This window comes from Mercenaria mercenaria, chromosome 19 (assembly GCF_021730395.1).
Source record: "Mercenaria mercenaria strain notata chromosome 19, MADL_Memer_1, whole genome shotgun sequence".
Taxonomy (NCBI): domain Eukaryota; kingdom Metazoa; phylum Mollusca; class Bivalvia; order Venerida; family Veneridae; genus Mercenaria; species Mercenaria mercenaria.
This window is the reverse complement of record NC_069379.1, coordinates 30,887,118-30,907,113: the sequence shown is the minus strand read 5'-3', so window position 1 is coordinate 30,907,113 and position 19,996 is coordinate 30,887,118. Positions and strand designations below refer to the sequence as shown.

General features: G+C 34.1%; 2 protein-coding genes across 2 annotated transcripts; one reads left to right on the top strand and one right to left on the bottom strand.

Moving 5' to 3' along the window:
* Positions 1-2,509: 2,509 nt before the first annotated feature.
* LOC123562516 (uncharacterized) lies at positions 2,510-3,148 on the bottom strand. The gene has a single exon (XM_053531274.1). It carries the CDS (start codon positions 3,146-3,148, stop codon positions 2,510-2,512), a length of 639 nt encoding a protein of 212 aa, XP_053387249.1.
* A 2,756-nt stretch (positions 3,149-5,904) lies between these two features.
* Positions 5,905-19,881, top strand: LOC123541972 (deleted in malignant brain tumors 1 protein-like). Its single transcript, XM_053531273.1, has 8 exons — positions 5,905-6,064; positions 6,868-7,023; positions 8,092-8,230; positions 8,721-8,869; positions 11,375-11,543; positions 18,428-18,588; positions 19,193-19,352; positions 19,707-19,881. The coding sequence occupies exons 1-8, from the start codon at positions 5,977-5,979 to the stop codon at positions 19,879-19,881; spliced, it is 1,197 nt and encodes a 398-aa protein (XP_053387248.1). The 5' UTR covers positions 5,905-5,976.
* The last annotated feature ends 115 nt before the right edge of the window (positions 19,882-19,996 follow it).

The window sequence follows — 19,996 nt, the reverse complement described above, 5'->3', positions numbered from 1 at the left end:
TTCAGGCCCCTGTGCCCCTGACCTATCTCAATCCCCCATAACAATAGGGCCATCTATTCCTATGAAGGTTCTAGTTCAAACAGTTCTCCAGTTGTTAATCTGAAACAAAGTGTGCCAGAAGGACAGGACAAAACAATATGTATATCCCCACTATGGGTGGGGGGAGGGAGAGACAATCACACAAGAATATTTTTGGGAAGCATTAAGACACTGACAATTGTTGTAACTTAAAATTTTTTATAATACAAACAAGTTATATAATGTACACAAAAACATTTCTTTTGATCACATAATCATCAATCAAATCAAATTTCATACAATATTTTATCTAGTTCCTCATTGAGGTATTAAGAATGTGTTGTCATTTACACATTTAAAGATAGTTACATACAACTGTTACACCTAATAACTGAATCAAATTATTGTAAATCTTTTTAACTAATACCAGAGTGTCATTATGACCCTGGATTGTTCACCTAAGTTATATGAGCTACATGTTTCAAATGTCAAACTGATGCTAAAATATGCATGGTCACTGACAGAGTTTTAAGATTGGTGTGCAAAATTGTATACACGTATTCATCCAAATTTCAAGGCCGTATCTTTATAATTCTTAAGAACCAAGAAAGAAGTTATTGTTGTTAAGACATTTAGCAAGTTTGTATCAAATCAAACAATAAACGAAGTCTCTATATGGCTGCAATAGCCAAAATAGCATATTCTGGCCCTTTAAGGGGCCATAACTCTGGAACTCATGATGGGATCTGGTCAGTTTTCAAGAAGAACTGAGATAATATGCCAATACAAGTTGCGTGCAAGTTTAATTAAAATCAACTGCTAAATGTGGTCTCTATGGTGTTTACAAGTTCAAAAATTTTGGCCCTTTAAGAGGCCATAACTCTAAAACCCATGATGCAATCTGACCAGTTTTCAGAATAATCTGAGATATTGTGCCAAAACAAGTTGTGTGCAAGTCTGATTAAAGTTGACAGCAAAATGTGGTCCCTATCCTGTTCACAAGCCAAAAATGACAAATTCTGACCCTTTAAGGGGCCGTTACTGTAGAACCCATGTTGGGATCCTGCCAGTTTTCAAAAGGAACCAAGGTTTTATGCCAATACAAGTTGTGTGCAAGTTTGATTAAAATTAATTGCATAATGTGGTACCTATCGTGTTCACAAGAAATTGTGAACTGACAGATCGACAACATGCGATCACAAAGCTAGAAATTCTGTGGTTTTGTGATAATTGCTGAGCCTTAAATTCGCTGGAAAATTCCTTAAGTTGCATAAATAGCACATTGCACATGACGTATAAATTTTATTGAGTACGAAATGTTTAAGTTTCAGTTTTCACGACATGTGATTATTATGCGCATCGTGTTTTGTTGTTTCCGGTGTCAAAAGTACAGGAAATGGAAATGGATAAACAGCAGTATTTTTAATAACTAGATGCCCATGGGCAACATGTCGAGCCTGCCAGCTATTAAAAGGACTAAGAGTTGCACATGACACCCTGTCTCATTGAGGCAAACATTTATGCCAAATAAAAAATGATTGCAAAAAGTTACAATATAAGTTATTTAAAGTAACAACAAAGCAGAGTAAGTCTTTAAAAAAAAAACAACCTAAGCCCACACAAAAATCCTAGCCAGTAAAGATAGGTCAAAATACACCTAAAAAATGGATGTAACATGCATATTGTACTACAGAAAAGTGTTCTTGATTTTTCCCTACAACCAGTATAAAAAGTCACAATATAAGCTATTTATAGTAACAACAAAGCAAAATAATTCTAGGTTCTTGCACATGACACTCTGTCTCATGATGGTGTACAACTGTGCCAAAATACATCAAAATCCCTCCATGCATGAAAAATAAATGCTCTGGACAGATATTCTTGCATCTTATTCAACAAATACCACTGATAATTGCCAGATATGTTTTTGAAAATTAACTTTGAAAATTTTTTTTAATGTTTAAATTATGACAAATTAACATTATCTTTTTTTTTATGTCTTAAATATGAAAATAACATAAAAAAAAGTAAATTCTAAATAGATAAACACTTTATGAAACAAGAGCATCACCTGTATAAAGTTTCAAGGCTACAGCAAGTATACTTAAACAAATAGAACCACCTAGAAATACTCATTTTCCAAGTTAAAGGAGACAAATCAAACAGGGTTGTGGTTCTTGACCTAATTACTAATCTAATGACAATAAACAAGTGTACAAAGTTTCAATACTACAGTTAAAGTAAATAAAGGGCCATAATTCAGTCACTATACATATATCAGACTTAGGCTATTGCTCTATGAACTCATCTTATGATATTAAACAAAGTTGCAAAGCTATAGTTCTGATAACATTCAAACACAGTGGACCTAAACAAAAAGAAATAAGCTGCATTCAATAAACGCTTGATGCCCCCGGTGGCATCCTTGTCCATACAAAGCAACCTAAGTCCAAAATGAGGTCAAGGTCAAACTGAAACACACTTATTCATGTTAGCTGATCCTGCTCCTACGTTTTCCTTTTACTCTTAGCACAGATTGTTTTTTATGTCTCTCAACTGATGCCGAAATGGCATCCACTAAATGTTCTGCTCCTGAATTTCTAGATTGTTCAGTTTCTGTATAGCAAGGAAGCTGATGAACAGGAGGCAGATTTGGCTCATGTTCTTGAATAAACAGATACTCATTCCACCATTCCACATTTTCTTCGGATAATCTTCCACTCTGGTTCCACTTTGGTAAATCATTTCTCATTTTTCCGGACTCCACTTCCATCTTTGGATTGACAGCAACTTGCATCAGATTTAAGTCATCAGGAATGCGGTCACTGAAGTCCAATGTCTTGTATACAGCATCTGTAGGCCAGTCCTTGTAATGTAAGATTACTTTTCCATTTTTCTCCTTTAGCATGAACTGGTGGGGCCCAGAGATGCCTTCTATCATACCTCTAACATCTTCAAAACAGGACTTGTAGTCATAAATCCCTTTGACTTCCAATACCTCTGGAGTTGGTGTTGTTGACTCTGTGATGCCATGTAAAAGGGCAGGCAAGGTGGGGGCATCAACATGTCTCATATGTGTGCTAATTCTTGAAAAGACCTGATCTATGTCTTCATGCGTGTGCCCAACCATCAGGAAGCATAGTTTCACCTGCAATATATATCAAATATTACAATGAAAATTGTTCTTTGTACAACATAGCAACTTTTTAACAGTACCTGTCATAAGACTCAACTAATTGACTCTTTCTGATTCAAACGAGCTTGCAGAACATGAAATTCCCCCTCAATGCATTCAGTAACTGCAGAAAGATCAGAAATTATTTGGTTTGCACTAGGGGACACCAAGGTGATAACAATACGTCCGTTCGGAGGTATATAAAGGAATCAAGATCTTATGGTGATACACGTTGTGTGCAAGTTTTGCTCTGGAACCCATTATGAGATCTGACCAGTTCAGAAAAGAACCAAGATCTTATGGTGACACAAGATTTGTGCAAGTTTGATTACATTCAAATCATAAATGAAGCTGCTATTGTGCAGACAAGGTCAAAATAGCTAATTCTGGCCCTTTCAGGGGCTATCACTATGAAACCCATCTTGAAAACATGACCAAGATTTAGTCTTGTACATATTATGGACATATAACTTACCATTAAGCAAGTTGCATGCAATACCAGATTGAATTCTATACTTTTATAGAATCTTCATATATATCTGGAATAATACTGGTATAATTCTTCTAAACATGTCCTACACAAATGGAGTGCTCAAGATGTGAACATGTAAAAGAGCCATTTTGCCCACTTTTAACTACAATCAGAACTGTCAGAAACTAGAGCTATCACTAAAGGTGATTAATGTACCCCCCGCATGCACTGACACAGTACCACAGTACATTGCAATTTGACGCACACAAGATTGCATAATTATGTGGACTGTATGTATATAGACTGTATGTATACAGTATAGTAACAAAAAACAAAGTCCCATAACTATGCAGAATATTTATCTAAAAGAATGTAACATGCACCATGCACAACTAGGGTTGGTACTGATCACTTGTGTGAAGTTTCATTAAATTGTGTGTAAGGGTTTGGTAGATTAGGCACGCACAAGATTGCATATGCAGACTGTATGTACATAGTATGTTAACAAGAAACAAAGTCCTATAACTGCAATTTTGTCGCTGAAAGAACCTAACATGCCCATGCACAACTACTGTTTACTGATCACTTGTGTGAAGTTTCATTTAAATTTTGTCAAGGGGATGAGTTTGCATATAAAACTCATAATAGTTCTTATTGATTGTGCAACTAATAGTTTGCATATTTATTTATAGAAATAAAGAACAGTAGCAATTAAAAGAAATGAAAATATTACCGCGCATATAGTGCAGTTACATGTTATGAGCGTGGCTTATTCCTCACATAACACAATAAAATATTTATTATTGTCAGCAAATTATCAGTATGTTTGATTTCTTTTATTGAATATGAATAATGTTATTTAGATCCAAGAACCATATTTTCTTAGTATTTTTCCATCACATAAGCGTTGTTTGTAGCAAATTCATTACATTTTATGTAATACAATTATTAAATACGTTTCATATAGTTGTATAACTTTTAACTTTCAGGTTGATATTAAACCTTCATATATTGCTACCTGACAGGATGGGAAAAGATCTGGTAGACTGGCAAAAGAAGAATGTGAATATCTAATACACTGACAATGTGGAATCATGAAATATTTTCTCTAAAAGAAATAACGTTATGCTTAATTGTTTTACCATTTGCCAATTAAAGGACAGAAACATGTAGATACTTAATAATAATATTACAATTGTATATTGTTGAGTAATATCAAAGCTCATATGAAATTAATATATATTAAAATATGTTTTGTTTCATCATGTGTCACACCGTTTATTTTGCCTGCTCTTCCCAATACCGTGGCTTATAAGAATTTCGCCAATGACAACTTCCAGATTTTCCTATACTGAATGAGCTTATCCGAATTCGGATAGTAACAACATTACAAAGATTTTTCTCAATCCAAATTCAGATAGTAAACATTGTCTCATTGTAATACATTAAATTTTAGTCAACGCTGATTCTTTTTATTGCTAATTGTTAGGGCTTATCTAAATTCGGATAGCAACGCCAACATTTAGTTTTGCTTCATTCGATTTCAGATAGGATATTGTTAAAGCTTATCTGAATTTGGATAGTAACGACAAAACTCAAGTTCTTCTTCAGTACGATTTTAGATAGTTAAATGTTTTGGGCTTATCTGAATTCGGATAGCCACTCAAACATTGCCATTTGATGTTTATGTACAAAAATAATATTATCTTAACTACCAAAAATCGTAGTGTGCATATGTTTCGGATAGTAAAACAAAATGAAAGTATGCGCATTATTCGATTTCGGATAGAGCAGTTCTAACATAATTATATGGACATAAGTAAATTATGTTTTATGAATGAATGTTTCTGGTTTAAGATATTTCTTGAATTTTATTAATGCTTATCAAATATATGAAACATCTGCTTGTTCTTTTGAATTTTCCGGTAAGTTCTTGATAAATCAAGCATTTTGACAGTTTGGAAACTGTCAAATACAAATGGATCGTGTTGAAAGCATTTGCTCGGGCATTTGATGTGAAACCTGACTGCATGCTAGATATAAACAAAAACTCTGAGCCACCAGTGAATATACTTTTGACAAAAAAAAAAGCTCGTGAAATTCGAAATCTACAGTTTACAGAAGTTTGTAAAGTTACAAAGCTTTGTGAAGAGGATGCGGACACAAACGTGACAAAAGCTGAGTTTGAAAATGTTTGATATTTCTTAATAATCATAATCATCTGAATTTCAGCCTTTATACCTCTTACCATTCGACTGTCTTGGCTGACGAGAATACTCCTGTGTTGATAGGATACATAACTTGTTCATCAATGAAAGACCGCATAGATGACTGCTCATACTACACACCAACAAAGCAGTATTGTTCACACAGCAATGTTTTATCTGTGCTTTGTATACGTAAGTACTTTGTTATGTGCAGCTATAAAATACTCTTTCAGTTTGAACCTACATATTAACTGATTGTGTTTTACATATTTTAAGCAAAGATGCTAGATTATAAATGTTCGAAGATTCTACATCTTTTATGCCTCGACATTGACAGTCGTAAACTGAAAGAGTATATGTATTAGCTCTGTCGTTGTAAATCCCTCTTACAGTGTCCTAATAAACATGGTCAACTGTTTATATAATAGTCAATCAGCCTATTGCAGTACTAATAGTAGATTTGAACGAATAGATTTTAGTCGCGTTCAATTAATATATATAGAACTCAAACAAAACAAAATACTCATTGTAAGTTCGTTCATGCAGATATTTTTATCTGTGACCTTTAAACATTCCATGGACTAGGGATGTTAGTAATCCACTGACAATAACCGGGGGTGTACGCATATCAATATTGTCTATTATGTTATTGTCAAGTACAGGAATATCGTACATTTTCTGATATACTGTCATTATGAAATACAAGTTACAAATAAATTCGCGCTATTTAAATTGTCGAAATTTGCGGAAGTTATGTTTGTGCGTAATTTCATCGTCGCGATACAACCACCTAGCGCCTGTGTTAAAAAAGAACCCAAACAAAACAATATAGTGTTCGTGAACGTTTCTGGGACAATAAAATCACAGATGTCACGACTTTATTTTAAACGCGTGTAAGTGTGTTTTTGCTATTATTAATGTTTTCAACACTTTCGACGGCGCCTATAGTAGACTGCGAAAAGTAACAGTGATTTATCTCTTCACATTTGTTGTAGCGTGCAGTCTTGATTTTGTACATGGCACTGTGACAGCTGTCAATGAGACGAATCTTACTCTTACATGTGATGATGATTATGAACCGGAACAAATTCATATGCAATGTTTTGAAAACGGAACTGTTGTCTACGATGATGTGTGCGCAGCAAAATATAGTAAGCAATTAATTTAATAATACAAGTAAACTTACAATTACTAGACAGTGCAAACTGTTTGCATCTCAAACGAAAGACGATCAAATTCTGTAAATGTTTTCATGTCTTATTGTAAATGATATCATCTCAGGCAAATGAGGTTTTGTGTTATAATCTATAACTTCGTTAAAGATTAACACTAATTATCATGATAGAAATGTTGAATTATTACTATTAAACAAAATATTGGGGTTTAATACATTCTGCAAATAAAATGTTAATAACACCGTTGTAAAATTATGATTAGATAATAATAAGAGCCCGTTTTTTTTAAACGCGTGTTAGTGTATTTTTGTTTAGAAAATCCATGAATACTTCCTAATGCTAATTAAAAGGATTTATAAATAAAAAAAATCAGTATTTGATAATTTATTCCCAAGGCTCACGATTCTTTTAATTTTTTTTAGAAACGAAAAATATCAGATGAATATTACACAAAATGTTTGTTTCTAGTTATATTTCCTTTGGTCAGAAAGACGGTATGATGAAACTATAATTAATCTATTATTAGTGCTAGTCTTTCAGTCCTTTTATACAGTATAAGTACTTACTCCTCGTCCAAACTTACAATCTACTGACTTGATGAGATCCGGGTATTCTAAGTTGGTAGAATTGAATCATCAATGTCCCTGTTGTCAAAAATATAAAATTCGGTTCCGGCAAGATAAATAAATAGTTTTGTTTTACTGTGAAAATTCATTAGCATCATATTTGAAACCAAGCATTTCAATATTTGCAATATTTGTTGGCATCAATCTGAATGTATTTACAAATGTATATATCAAACTTAAATAACTTGCAATTAGGTCCCAGGTCTTGTACCATAAATACTGCTTTTTCGAAACTAGTATCCTGAACAGAGCATAAGTCTAGATCAATAAAGTTCATTAATAGATTCAAAATTTTCGAATTATTCTTATATTTTCCTGTTTGCATATATATTTTGTTACTAAAACGACTATTCAGAATTCTTAACTGAAGTCTAAAATAATGAGGTAATATGCTATAGTCACGTTGATTTGTTCCTAGGTTATCCACTCAATATCACCGATATTCGTGGTGCTGGAAGTCGCATTGATATCATGGTTAAGGGAGAATGGGGAAGTATATGCTCCGATGGCTTTGGTTCGAATGAAGCGACTGTTATTTGTAAAATGTTTGGATTGAAGTAAGTATTAAAGAAGGAGAATCCTGATCAAAGCTAACTTGACGTTTACTTAGTGTTCAGATACAAAAGAAACAACAGAGCATAGAGGTAATAATGAGTGAGCTCATAAAACCGGTTTTAGATGTGAATTGCCATAGACCGTTTTTTTACTTCTTTGTTTTGTCTATATGATTTATTGTATAACTCAACAAAGTTTGCCTAGGTTCATCATTTCGATTTTATTTTTGAAACGTGGCTTTTCCTGATAAGTCTTTGTTCGCAAGATAATGATATGAATAACTTATTACAAACATGGCTACAGTAACATTTTAATATTGTACCCCCTCACAAAATGAGCTTTGTATTTAGAATGTACTAATATTTATTTTTTTCTATTATTTAGGAAAGGTTTTACTTCTACTCAGAAATGTTTCAACATCACATCATTTTGTAGGTTTCGGTCGTAAACTGACACCTAATGCCTTAAGTGTGTGTTTTTTTATCATCAAAGCTACAGGTCATACAGTTATTGGTATGGAAGTAGGCATATCTTTATAGACAATTTGAAGTGTAATGGCTCAGAGTCACACATAAATGAATGTAACTACACCGTTCTCAACAGTTGTACAAGTGTATATAGAGCTCGCGTTTACTGTACAGGTAAGTGGTTGCAAAACAATAACAAATAAACGTACGATTAACGACAAAATATGTCCCGATAACTTTTAAATTACAAGTGTTATAAACCCAGGAAGGGTGAAGGGATTTTACGCTCCATTATGTGCGTTTCAATCAAACGCCGTAACAAGATGGTTTAGGTATATTAATCTTGATATGATTAATATATCTTTAATTATTTACCATTTTGTATAGGTATAAAATCCACATGTTTGTTTAAAATGGTCAAGATATGAGTTATACGACCCGCCGACGCTTTAATGGGTCCATCGCTAAGGCGACTTTAACTCAGATTAGGTTAAAATGTTGATGTCCTTAGTCATAAATTATAACTAATGTAACATATATTTCTCATAATATATGACATTTAACTCGGGCTACCTCGCATAAATGATCAGTGACATGAACAAGATTTAAGAATTCGAAATGAGAACAATCTTAAGCTGTATATGCAATTTAATGAATATCATAAGTGTATCAAGTTATGCATACGATTTTTTTCTATCAAAACTAATTCAAGACATATGGGTCAATGTCACAGACGTTAAATCCTGTTTATATGTATATAAAGTATATTATTAATGATTTTCATTGTAATTTACTTACTTAAACTGTACAAATATTGATGATATTTGAGCACGACATTTACCTGAAAAATTCCAGCTGTTATCTTTTCCCTGAATAAAATCTGAAAATATCAGGCCAAACACAAACATCTATGGTGGCTGATTTCTGCCATCTCGTTCTGGCGTGTTGGCGCGTTTGCAGGGCGCCAGAACGCCAGGACGCCAGGACGACAATTATACGCGCCAAGACGACAAACAAGGCATTTGTCGTTCTGGCGGGGGCGCCAACACGCTAAATTGGAAAGTTGTCGTCCTGGCGTTCTGGCGTCTTAGCGCGTTTGCAGGGCGCCAAGACGCCAACACGCTAGGACAACAATTATACGCGCCAAGACGACAAAATCCATATTTGTCGTTTTGGCGCGTTCACTTGTCGTCTTGGCGCCCTGCAAACGCGCTTAGACGCCAGAACGCCAGGACGATAACTTCCCAATTTAGCGTGTTGGCGCCCCCGCCAGAACGACAAATGCCTTGTTTGTCGTCTTGGCGCATATAATTGTCGTCCTGGCGTCCTGGCGTTCTGGCGCCCAGCAAACGCGCCAACACGCCAGAACGAGATGGCAGAAATCAGCCACAATAAACATCAGTACTTCAACCATCTGTAAAATCATTATAGTAAATTGGTTAAAGTTGAACATAATTTATATGATACAAAAAGCTAAATTTAGTACTCCTTTTCAAAGGCAGTTTCTTATCAGAATTGGTAATAAAAGATGATCTAAAATATCTTATGATCCAGTGCAGCGTGAATATTCATTCACTTTATTGTTATGATATCAAACTCTTTCATTATTTCGGGAATAGCAAAGTGACATACCTCTATATCTTAAAGTTAAAAATTAATGTGTTTTTTCCGTAACGTTCAGTGGTGACCTGGAAAGATAAAATTAGGCACTGTCTCTAAAATAAATGACGGGATTAAATGTAGCATTTGTTTTTAAGGTAACTACTGCAAAACATAGAAATAGTATGTGCTGTTGTGCGTTTTGAGAGGAAATGGTTGTATTTCAAATGATGCTGACTATACATACCAAAGTTAAGCAAAGTAGCTTTAGATGAGACGATTTCCTAACTATTTCAAGACATAAACTCTCTCTGTCATATTGGTCAATATGATATTTCCTTTTTGGTTTATGTGGTTGATAATGACCATCTTTACGCTTGTCACTAGAATTTGTTTGACACAATTTACAAAATATATAATATACAAATATATACAATTTGATTTTGCTGGTGTACATAGTTTAAACGATCCTTGTTTCTGAAAAACATTTTAAGTATTTCATATTGTAAAACCTGGCAAATTAACAGTATAACATAACTTATATTCTAATAAGACGTAATCATTATAAAAAGTTTAGTCCTTTCTTTAGTTTAATTCTGATATTATAATCGTAGTAATTCAGACAATGAACCAAAAGGTCTCATTTATTTTTATTTGAATATGTCCATTTAAATCATATTCGTCGTAGTCATATCAACCAGGCATCAGGCGGTTAGGCGGTTATTTTTGCCATATATAATTATAATGTCCTCTCACCAGTCTGCGAGACAAACATTGTTTACATGCATCAAAAAGTGTTTTGAATGGGGAAAGAATAAAATATATGAGCCGTGCCATGAGAAAACCAACATAGTTGGTTTGGGACCAGCATGGATCCAGATCAGCCTGCGCATCCGCGCAGTCTGGTCAGGATCCATACTGTTCGCTAATAGTTTCTCTCATTGCAATAAGCTTTGAAAGCGAACAGCATGGATCCTGACCAGACTGCGCGGATGCGCAGGCTGGTCTGGATCCATGCTGGTCGCAAACCCACTATGTTGTTTCATGGCATGGCTCATATATTATTTTGTTTAATTACAGCATACCCATTGAATATAACAGATATACGTCTTAACAGTACTATAAGCAGTCGACAGGGACGAGTAGAAGTAAAAGTTGGAGGTGAATGGGGAACAGTTTGTGAGGACGGTTTTGGACGTACAGATGCATTAGTAGTGTGCCGAATGCTTGGATTTAATATATCGTACTCGTGAGTTACATAACATGCTTTATAGCATTTCATTTGTTTACATAAACAGATTTGTATGGGGTACAAATTGAGATGACTCGAACATGTGCTCGTGTGTTTCAAACTGCATTCCATATTTCACATTAACTATAATCGATGCCAGTAATTTGACGAACACCATCTGTATTTGTATGTAATTTTTTAAGACGCAAATTGATTTGCTTTATCAGTTTCAACGCTTTAATTTTGAGTTTGAAATATTTAATGACATTATTAAAACCAGTAAAATCGAAACTTTAATAAATTGGAAAACAGGGAGTTATTACTACTTTCTGATAAATTCTTGACCGCTGTATTTGAAGGTTACTTTTATGTAATTTGGTAAAATGCAATAATCATAAAGATGAGCAATGTTTTGATTTTATATAAAGGCTTAGAAAAGCAATTGGTCATGTTATTTGTAATTACCTGTATATGGCTTTTACAGTTTTTGCACAACGTATTCATATACATGTTTAATGACGAAGCGTTTTCTATCAATGTGGGCCAGCCCGCTTAGCTCAACAGAGAGATCGCAGGTCTGCAGATCTCATAGTCGCGAGGTCGAGCCCTTGGCGAGGTGTATGTGTTTCGTGACGATTTGATAAAATACATTGTGTCTGTAATCATTCATCTCCCACCGCTGATTCATGTGGAGAAGTTGGCAGTTACTTGCGGAGAACAGGTTTGTACGGGTACAGGAACACTGGTCATGGCAAGTCAGTTGTCCAATAATTACGCGAACCCCGCTTCACGATCGAAAACCTAGGATCGATAAAATAGGTATTTTGCGAACGTAAAACTAGTTTTTTTTTTCAAATACTAACCTATATTTTTGAAGGAAAACATAAGATGCCATAGTTTACGCTCGTGAATCCAGGTTAATGTTCGATAAACTAGGTTTTTCAATTGAAATATGAATTTCGGTCGTTATCCTACATTTACGAGCGTGGACCTATATTTACGAGCGTGAACAATGATTTGCAAATGTGAACCTATGTTAACAACCGTAAACTTGGGTTAGTGACCGTGAACATGCGTTTACGATCGTAAATATAGGTTCACGCTCGTGAACATAGGATTACGACCGAAATTCACAGTTCAATTGGAAAACCTAGTTAATTGAACGTACACCTGGGTTCACGTCTGTAAACTACGGTTCGCGCTCGTAAACCCAAGTTCACGGTCGTAAACATATGTTTTGCTCATAAACATATGTTCACGTCCTTAAACTATGGTTCACGGCAAGCCAATTATTCAGTAATAACGTTATTGGTAGAAAAACTAAGATTATCAAATACTGCTTTATATTTATAAGAGAAAAAACAGGACAACGGTTGTAACGCTCTTAGCCTTTTTTTATCGTTGTTGTAGGTACAGTGACAGTTTATAGTGACGAAAAAATCGTAGCCGTGCATGAAAATGTAATGCCTGTACAAAAAGAATTCTTTACAGGATATTTATTGATTTGTACATATATATATATATATATATATATATATATATATATATATATATATATATATATATACTCTAAATTAAGATTTTTATCTGCTACTTTAAAAACCTTTCATTGCAAAAATAGTTTGGTACAAGCAACGTTTTGTTGTTTGATGTTGTATTATATACGTCAATTGTTTGATTGTTTTGCCGAGAGTTCTTCTGTAAGTTCTTCAATCCATTATGAAGCTTGGCAATTAGAAATATTTAAAAGTGATATATATATAATTCCAAGGAGCTATAAAAGTGAATATTTATAGTTCTTTAGTAATACTAAATCTAATGTGATTCTCACCAATACTAGTGAAAGCAACAAAATTATCATGCATTTCTCTATACTTTTCGTGTATTTCTAATTCCTCATATTGAAGATCAGCTACTTACTGTCTCATGGGGAAGCAGACATATAAACAGTTTTGTTGACACCAATTTGCAGCCGTTGTATGTGATGTTTCTAGGTACCATATGAAAAGATCAAAAAGACAATTACTTATTCCTGATTTCTATCAAGAAAGTTTGAATTCGATGAGGACGATTTAAATCAGTTATGCTCCTTTCTAGCCTCGAATGTTTTGTTTCTATTTTTCTTTAAAGTAATATATCTCAGATACTCTGATAGCTTTTCACTAGTAACTTAAAATAGTTATTCACTATCAAAGTCTATACAAGGAGAAACAATCCCAATAGCTATTATTTGAAATCTGACACATTGTTACTTCGATGTTTTGTTAAATTGTTTAATAAAATCAAATATCTTTCATACTATGGAAGTTTTTGACTTGAAACTTAAAATAGTAATTTACTATTACACCAGGAGAAACAATTTAAATTACTCTGATTTGAATTTTGTTACAGTGATGCCCCTGTTAAATTCATATTTTTGTGTAAATGGTTTATAACCATGATAACGTTTTACTGGCAAAAAACTTTTTCAGAGTCAAGCACTGAAAAAAGTCGAACTTGCTGTCTTCATGGTCTTACGGACAGCTCAACAACTCTATCCTCCTTATTTGTTTAATAATTGTTTTGCATGTAATACTGGTACAAGTGAAGATATGCGACGCACACGAACCTTTTCTTCACCCTACTTTTTGAGTTATGTCCCGTAAGTAAGTTTAACAGTTCAGGGCATTACACTACAAATGATGTAGAAAATGTACGCAGATAGTATACAATGACGGAGGGCATTTAGATGAAGTGCAATGACATAACTTTTACTACATTTTTAAAACGATATCTCCCTATATTAATTTATTTTGTATAGGGCAATCTGTGTCTAAATATACAGACTATGTATAAATTATATATACCTTAAAATAATGTGTTTATTTTTTATATGCTAGTTTTGAAAAAAAATAAACGGGACGTATAATTGAATGCTATTATCCATTCATCTGTCCGTCCTTCAACATTGTCTGTAAGTAACAAAGTGTAATTGTTGAACGTTTTAAATCTTACAATTTCGGCTGAAGACCGATTTTGAGGGATCAAGAACCTACTAACCTGGAGACTAAAAAAGAATTTTCACCACATCAAGACAACGTGCAGAGCGCAAGTTTTGAGTGGCTGGTTTCAAGGTTAAGGTCACAATAAAAGAACAAAGTCCATATGCATGATATGCACGAGTCCGTTAAGTGCAAATGATAGGACCTAAATAAAACTGCAGATTACTTCGAGGAACTTCTCTAAAGAAATGTCAAAAGTGTACACCCTGCAATGGACTCACATTTGATTTCTTTATTTACTCCAAGAAAGTACTTCTAAACAAGAGTGCCAGAATGTCACAATATACGCCCGTCACAGCAAATTACGTAGCACTAGCACCTGTATTTGTAAATTGAATTTTAATTTTGTGGTTTTTCAGTAATTATTGTAATTCTTTTGTTTTCCTAAATCTCCACATAAAAATCCTTACCAGGTAGAGATGCCTTAAAATACACCTAAAATATAAAAGTAACATGTATGTTTTACCACAGAAAAGTTGAAAAAAAATTTGTCCACACAAAGTGTCCCCTATCAGGTAGAGATTGGTCAAAATACATCTCAAAATGGGATGTAACATGCATGTTGTACTACAGAAAAGTGGTCTCGATTTTTCCCTAAGACTAGTAATGAAAATATTAAAATATAAGCTACTTGTAGTAAAACAAAGGGAAGTAATTCTAAAGAAGGGACCTGCGCATGACACTTCGTCTCATGATGGTGTACAATTATGCGAAGTTACATCAAAATCTCTCCATACATGAAGTATAAATGCTTCGGACAATGCCATTCTTGTATCTGACCTTTTGCCTCTAAATGTGATCTTGACCTTAGACCTAGGGATCTGGTTCTTGCGTATGACACTCTGTCTTATAGTGGTAAACATTTGTGTAAAGTTATATCAAAATATCTCTATGCATGAAGAACAAATGCTCCGGACAAACTTTTCATTTTTGAACCTTTGACCTCTAAGAGTGACCTTGACCTTAGATCTAGGGACCTTGTTCCGTCTCATGATGGTGCATGAAGAAGATATGCTCCGGACAAAGACTGTGGACGCCGCCCGCTCGCCCGCCCGCCCGCCATACGTCCGTTTTTCAAGCGGACGTATAAAAAGTAAGGGAATATTGTTTCAATAAAAACACATTCATGGGAGTGAGAATTAAAAAAAAACAGTTAACTGTTAATAAAACTGATTTGTAAATTCGAAACTTACATAATTTTGATAATCTACAGCAAACGTCCGTTATTATGTTACAATCCGGTCTTGTAATGAATATATTGGTGAAATAGATTATATTTGTGACACGCTTGGCTTTCAATCCAGAGGTCTAGAGTTCAAATACAATTCAAGCACTTGACATTAATGATATGCTGTTTAGAGTAGACCCCCTAGGTATGAGGTGTACATCGGTTCTTCTAATGAAATAGTGCTACGTGTGTATTGATGTTGTACACTAAGTACAGCAATGATTACAAAGAGCTAAGTTCAGTAAGCCAAAATTGTTTGTTTCTAAAGGATTTCTCCCTTTATATTACGGGGACTGTCTCCGTTTTGTCGCTCTTGTCAGACCGCTTTGTGTCTGTACTGAAAGAGAATGAATTTGGCACCCGGAGTGCCAGCCTTTTTATGTAAACGTGTTCATAATGGACGTATGCTGAGTAAATCTACTCATCTTATAATGAAAATAATATAATAACAATAAAAATATGAGAAAAAGGAAGAAGAAGAATGCAATGTTGCGTGTTGGCTACATAGTAAGATCTAAAATGATTGACGCATCAGTGTTATTTACAGGCACACAAGTGTCCCCAGGTAAGACCACAAGACTTATGTAGCTTCCAAAATTGCGAAAGAAAGTATAATTTTCATTATACAAGTATAAAGATATGTTATTGATATAATTAGAATGAAATTAAAAAGCTGTTCCATCTGAAAACTTTTATAAACTGTTAATTGTACATATAGTATAGGAAATACATATTTATTTCACTTTTAAATATTTTTAGTTGTCAATCTTTATATTGAATTGAAAACTTCAAGAGGACATCTTGGTAGGACAATCAAGCAACAACATTGTCGTGTATACAACATCAAACAACAAAATGTTGCTTGTACAAAAATATTTTTGCAAGGGAAGGTTTCAGAAGCAGCAGATAAAAATCTTAAATTAGAGTATAAATTTATGTAAATGTACAAATCAATAAATATCCCGTATGTAATAAACAAACTTACCACTGCAAAATGTGTCCTCTGTTAGGTCAAAGAGTAAACAAATAACATTTTGAACTGCAAACAACATTTTCCTCGCCTGAAAAGCAGCAAAATGCAAAACACGCCCATCCCAATGAAACTAGGTCTCTCGATTGAACTATGAGTTTCGTTCGTTGTCCTGTGTTTACGATCGTTATCCTATGTTTACGCTCGTAAACTCCGCTTCACGCTCGTAAGCCATAATTTAACGTGAACCTATGTTTACGACCGTGAAATCAAGTTTACAATCGTGAACCTACATTTAAGCCATAGTATTTTATTTCCAAATGCAATGTATATTTTACAGCTATCTCACACCAACTCGGTTTGCTTCATACTATTAGCTAAAATGTAAATATTGACAATGAAAGTGCTTTCATGACGAAATGGCCAAATTTACTGCAAAATCACTTGTTGGTAAACATCACTACGACCACAAGTTAAGAATGAATTAGCAAACTTAAAGTTCTCTGTAAAGGTAAATCATATATACATCGCCTATCGTTCCCCGATTTATGATATTCGATACGCTGCTTGTAAAAATGCAAAAATATGACGACTCTCACCTTTGTTGATGTTCTTTTATCGCGACGTGCACTACCTAGGAAGTTGCGACAGAGCAGTTAACCGTATCCTTCTTAAAGAGGTGGCTCTGTAGTTTACCAGGCGTGCATAGCTGGTTGGGTTAACTATCCGTCGTTACATAACTAAAATGCTGTTCAGAAACGGCGTTAAAAGCAAGCAAACTATCAATGTGCAATTTTGGTGTGTTTAAAAGATTGTTAGAAAATCATCATTTCTACAGTATCAGTGGTGTAATGAAACATTAATTAAAACATGTGTTTCTATATATAGTAACAAAAATGAAAGTGTTTTCAGCAGGTTATTGCTTTCATGCACTGATTATCACTTATTGGCCCGGGCCGAAAACTCATAATCATAATCGGCCCGGTGAACACGTGCTCGTGAAACCAATGGCCACATAAAACGTCATCATGGTCAATGCGCTTTCAACATGGAGAGCGGGCGTATATATTCATTTTAATGTTTAAAATCAAACTGTATTTCTTTTCATTTAAAGACCAGTAGTAATTACCTTAACTGATTACCCTGTCGTAGAATTCATATGGTAGTTGTCTCTCATTATTGTTAGATCTACTAAGAAACTAACATCTGACGGAAACAGCTGATCGCTTCGTAATTTAAAAAGTTTCGGTTTCTTCTCAGTGAAAATGTTTTGACTGCTTTTCATAAACATAGATGAACGTACTGCTAAGAAAACTTCATTTTCTTTCTTGGAATGGCTCAAATTATTTGTTGTTCTATGTATTTTTAAATGGTGCACCATTCTTGAAAGATGACAGATAAGTTAAAATGGTTTGATAGATACATAGATCTACATACGAATTAACTTAACTATTCACTTTATTAGAATAGCCAAACATATGTATTAAAGACATTAATCACCTCCCGACCCGTGTCTTTCATGTATTAACCTTTAAATAATGCTTATTTCATCAAAAGTAATATTTTTATATACCTCGAGGAGACTCAATGGCATTCACTGACAAAACATAAACGTTCGAGGAAGTACTCTGACAATCATAAAGTATTTTGATTTCTTTTACAGAAACGTTCTATATCTTGGTACAGCTTACTTTGGGCCCGGAAGTGGACAAATATTTGTTGATGAACTTGCGTGCAGTGGCGATGAATATCACCTCAATGAGTGTTATTATATACCCGAACATAATTGTGGACATTATGATGACGTTTCAGTAATATGCTCTGGTAAAGTACAGCAGTATTATGCAATTGATATATTAATGACAGCACCTTTATAGTAAAGTAGTCTATAAGCAGACGTATTGTCATGTGATCTGATGCATACATTATCATATAATGGCTGTCTATATACCGCAGACTCATTATGTTAACAAAATCTATCACAACGTTGTAGCACTCATCCGCCAATCCTTCATACGAATATCTATCAGGTATTTGCATTCACTCTTACTCTGATAGCTATGAAGTACCTCTTACTTTCACAATAACTTATTTTTTTTACATATTGCTCCTTGGAACGAATTGTTTAGTTACATTGCACACTACCTGCCCAAGACAACTTCAAGCTGGCTGAGTGTGATACAGATTAAATATCAGTCCGGCGTTCAATGTATTTACTATTTCTATAACACAGACAATAGTATAGATGAATTAATATACATGTGAATGTTTATACGGTGTCAGATGTGGGAGTATTATTTATCAGATGCAAAATTACTTCACAATTTTTGCAAGACAATTTAACGTTGTTTACGTGCATTGTGAAAATCTTTGAATTTGATTCATCAAAATACATGTATATAAAACTGCCTATTCCTTTCAATTTTAGAACATCCTTTTAACATCCGTCTTAACAGTACTGTAAGTAGCCGGCAGGGACGAGTGGAAGTAGAAGTTGGAGGTGAATGGGGAACAGTATGCGATCACGGTTTTGGACTTACAGATGCATTAGTAGTATGTCGAATGCTTGGATTTAATGTATCGTACTCGTGAGTTTACATTACATACCTTATTTCATTTTAATTGTTTACCGAAAAAAAGATTAATCTGAGAAAGTATTTTGTTAACTGCGTTCCTCTCTACATATTGACAAAGAAAACCACAGGTAGTAATCATTGCCAGGTAAATTTGGCCTTTTTGAACGTAAATAAACAAACTGTTATCGTACTAGTAAATGGGTAAAAATACAACAACAGAAAATGAAAAACGGCCCGGCAGTTACAGGAATAGATTAATCTCATTTGGAGACCAATATATATAATACTTGATGTATTACATTCGTTAAAGCATTTGGAACGGTGCCCTGACATAACTGTCATCATCTGTTTATATTTATTTTACAGAAATATTCTTTATTTCGGTAATGCTTACTTTGGACAAGGAAATGGAGCAATTCTTTTTAGACATCTTTCATGCAATGGTGATGAATTTCATCTCAGTGAGTGTAACTACTTTCCCCCCGATTACTGTGGACATCATGACGACGTATCAGTTATATGCTTTGGTAAATTGCTTTAGCATTACGCTTTTGTAAATATAACAATTCCATTTTTATATTGAAAAATTATACATGCAGACGAATTGTAATGTGCTCTTATATATTCATTATCCAAAAACAAAGAGATACAAATAA

Excerpts from the sequence above, each read along its gene's own strand:
- LOC123562516 (XM_053531274.1), bottom strand. The coding sequence starts at position 3,148 with ATGGTTGGGCACACGCATGAAGACATAGATCAGGTCTTTTCAAGAATT.
- LOC123541972 (XM_053531273.1), top strand. The coding sequence starts at position 5,977 with ATGAAAGACCGCATAGATGACTGCTCATACTACACACCAACAAAGCAG. Across the intron at positions 8,231-8,720 it reads TGTAAAATGTTTGGATTGAA|CTACAGGTCATACAGTTATT; the intron begins GTAAGTATTAAA and ends TTATCATCAAAG. Across the intron at positions 11,544-18,427 it reads GGATTTAATATATCGTACTC|AAACGTTCTATATCTTGGTA; the intron begins GTGAGTTACATA and ends TTTCTTTTACAG.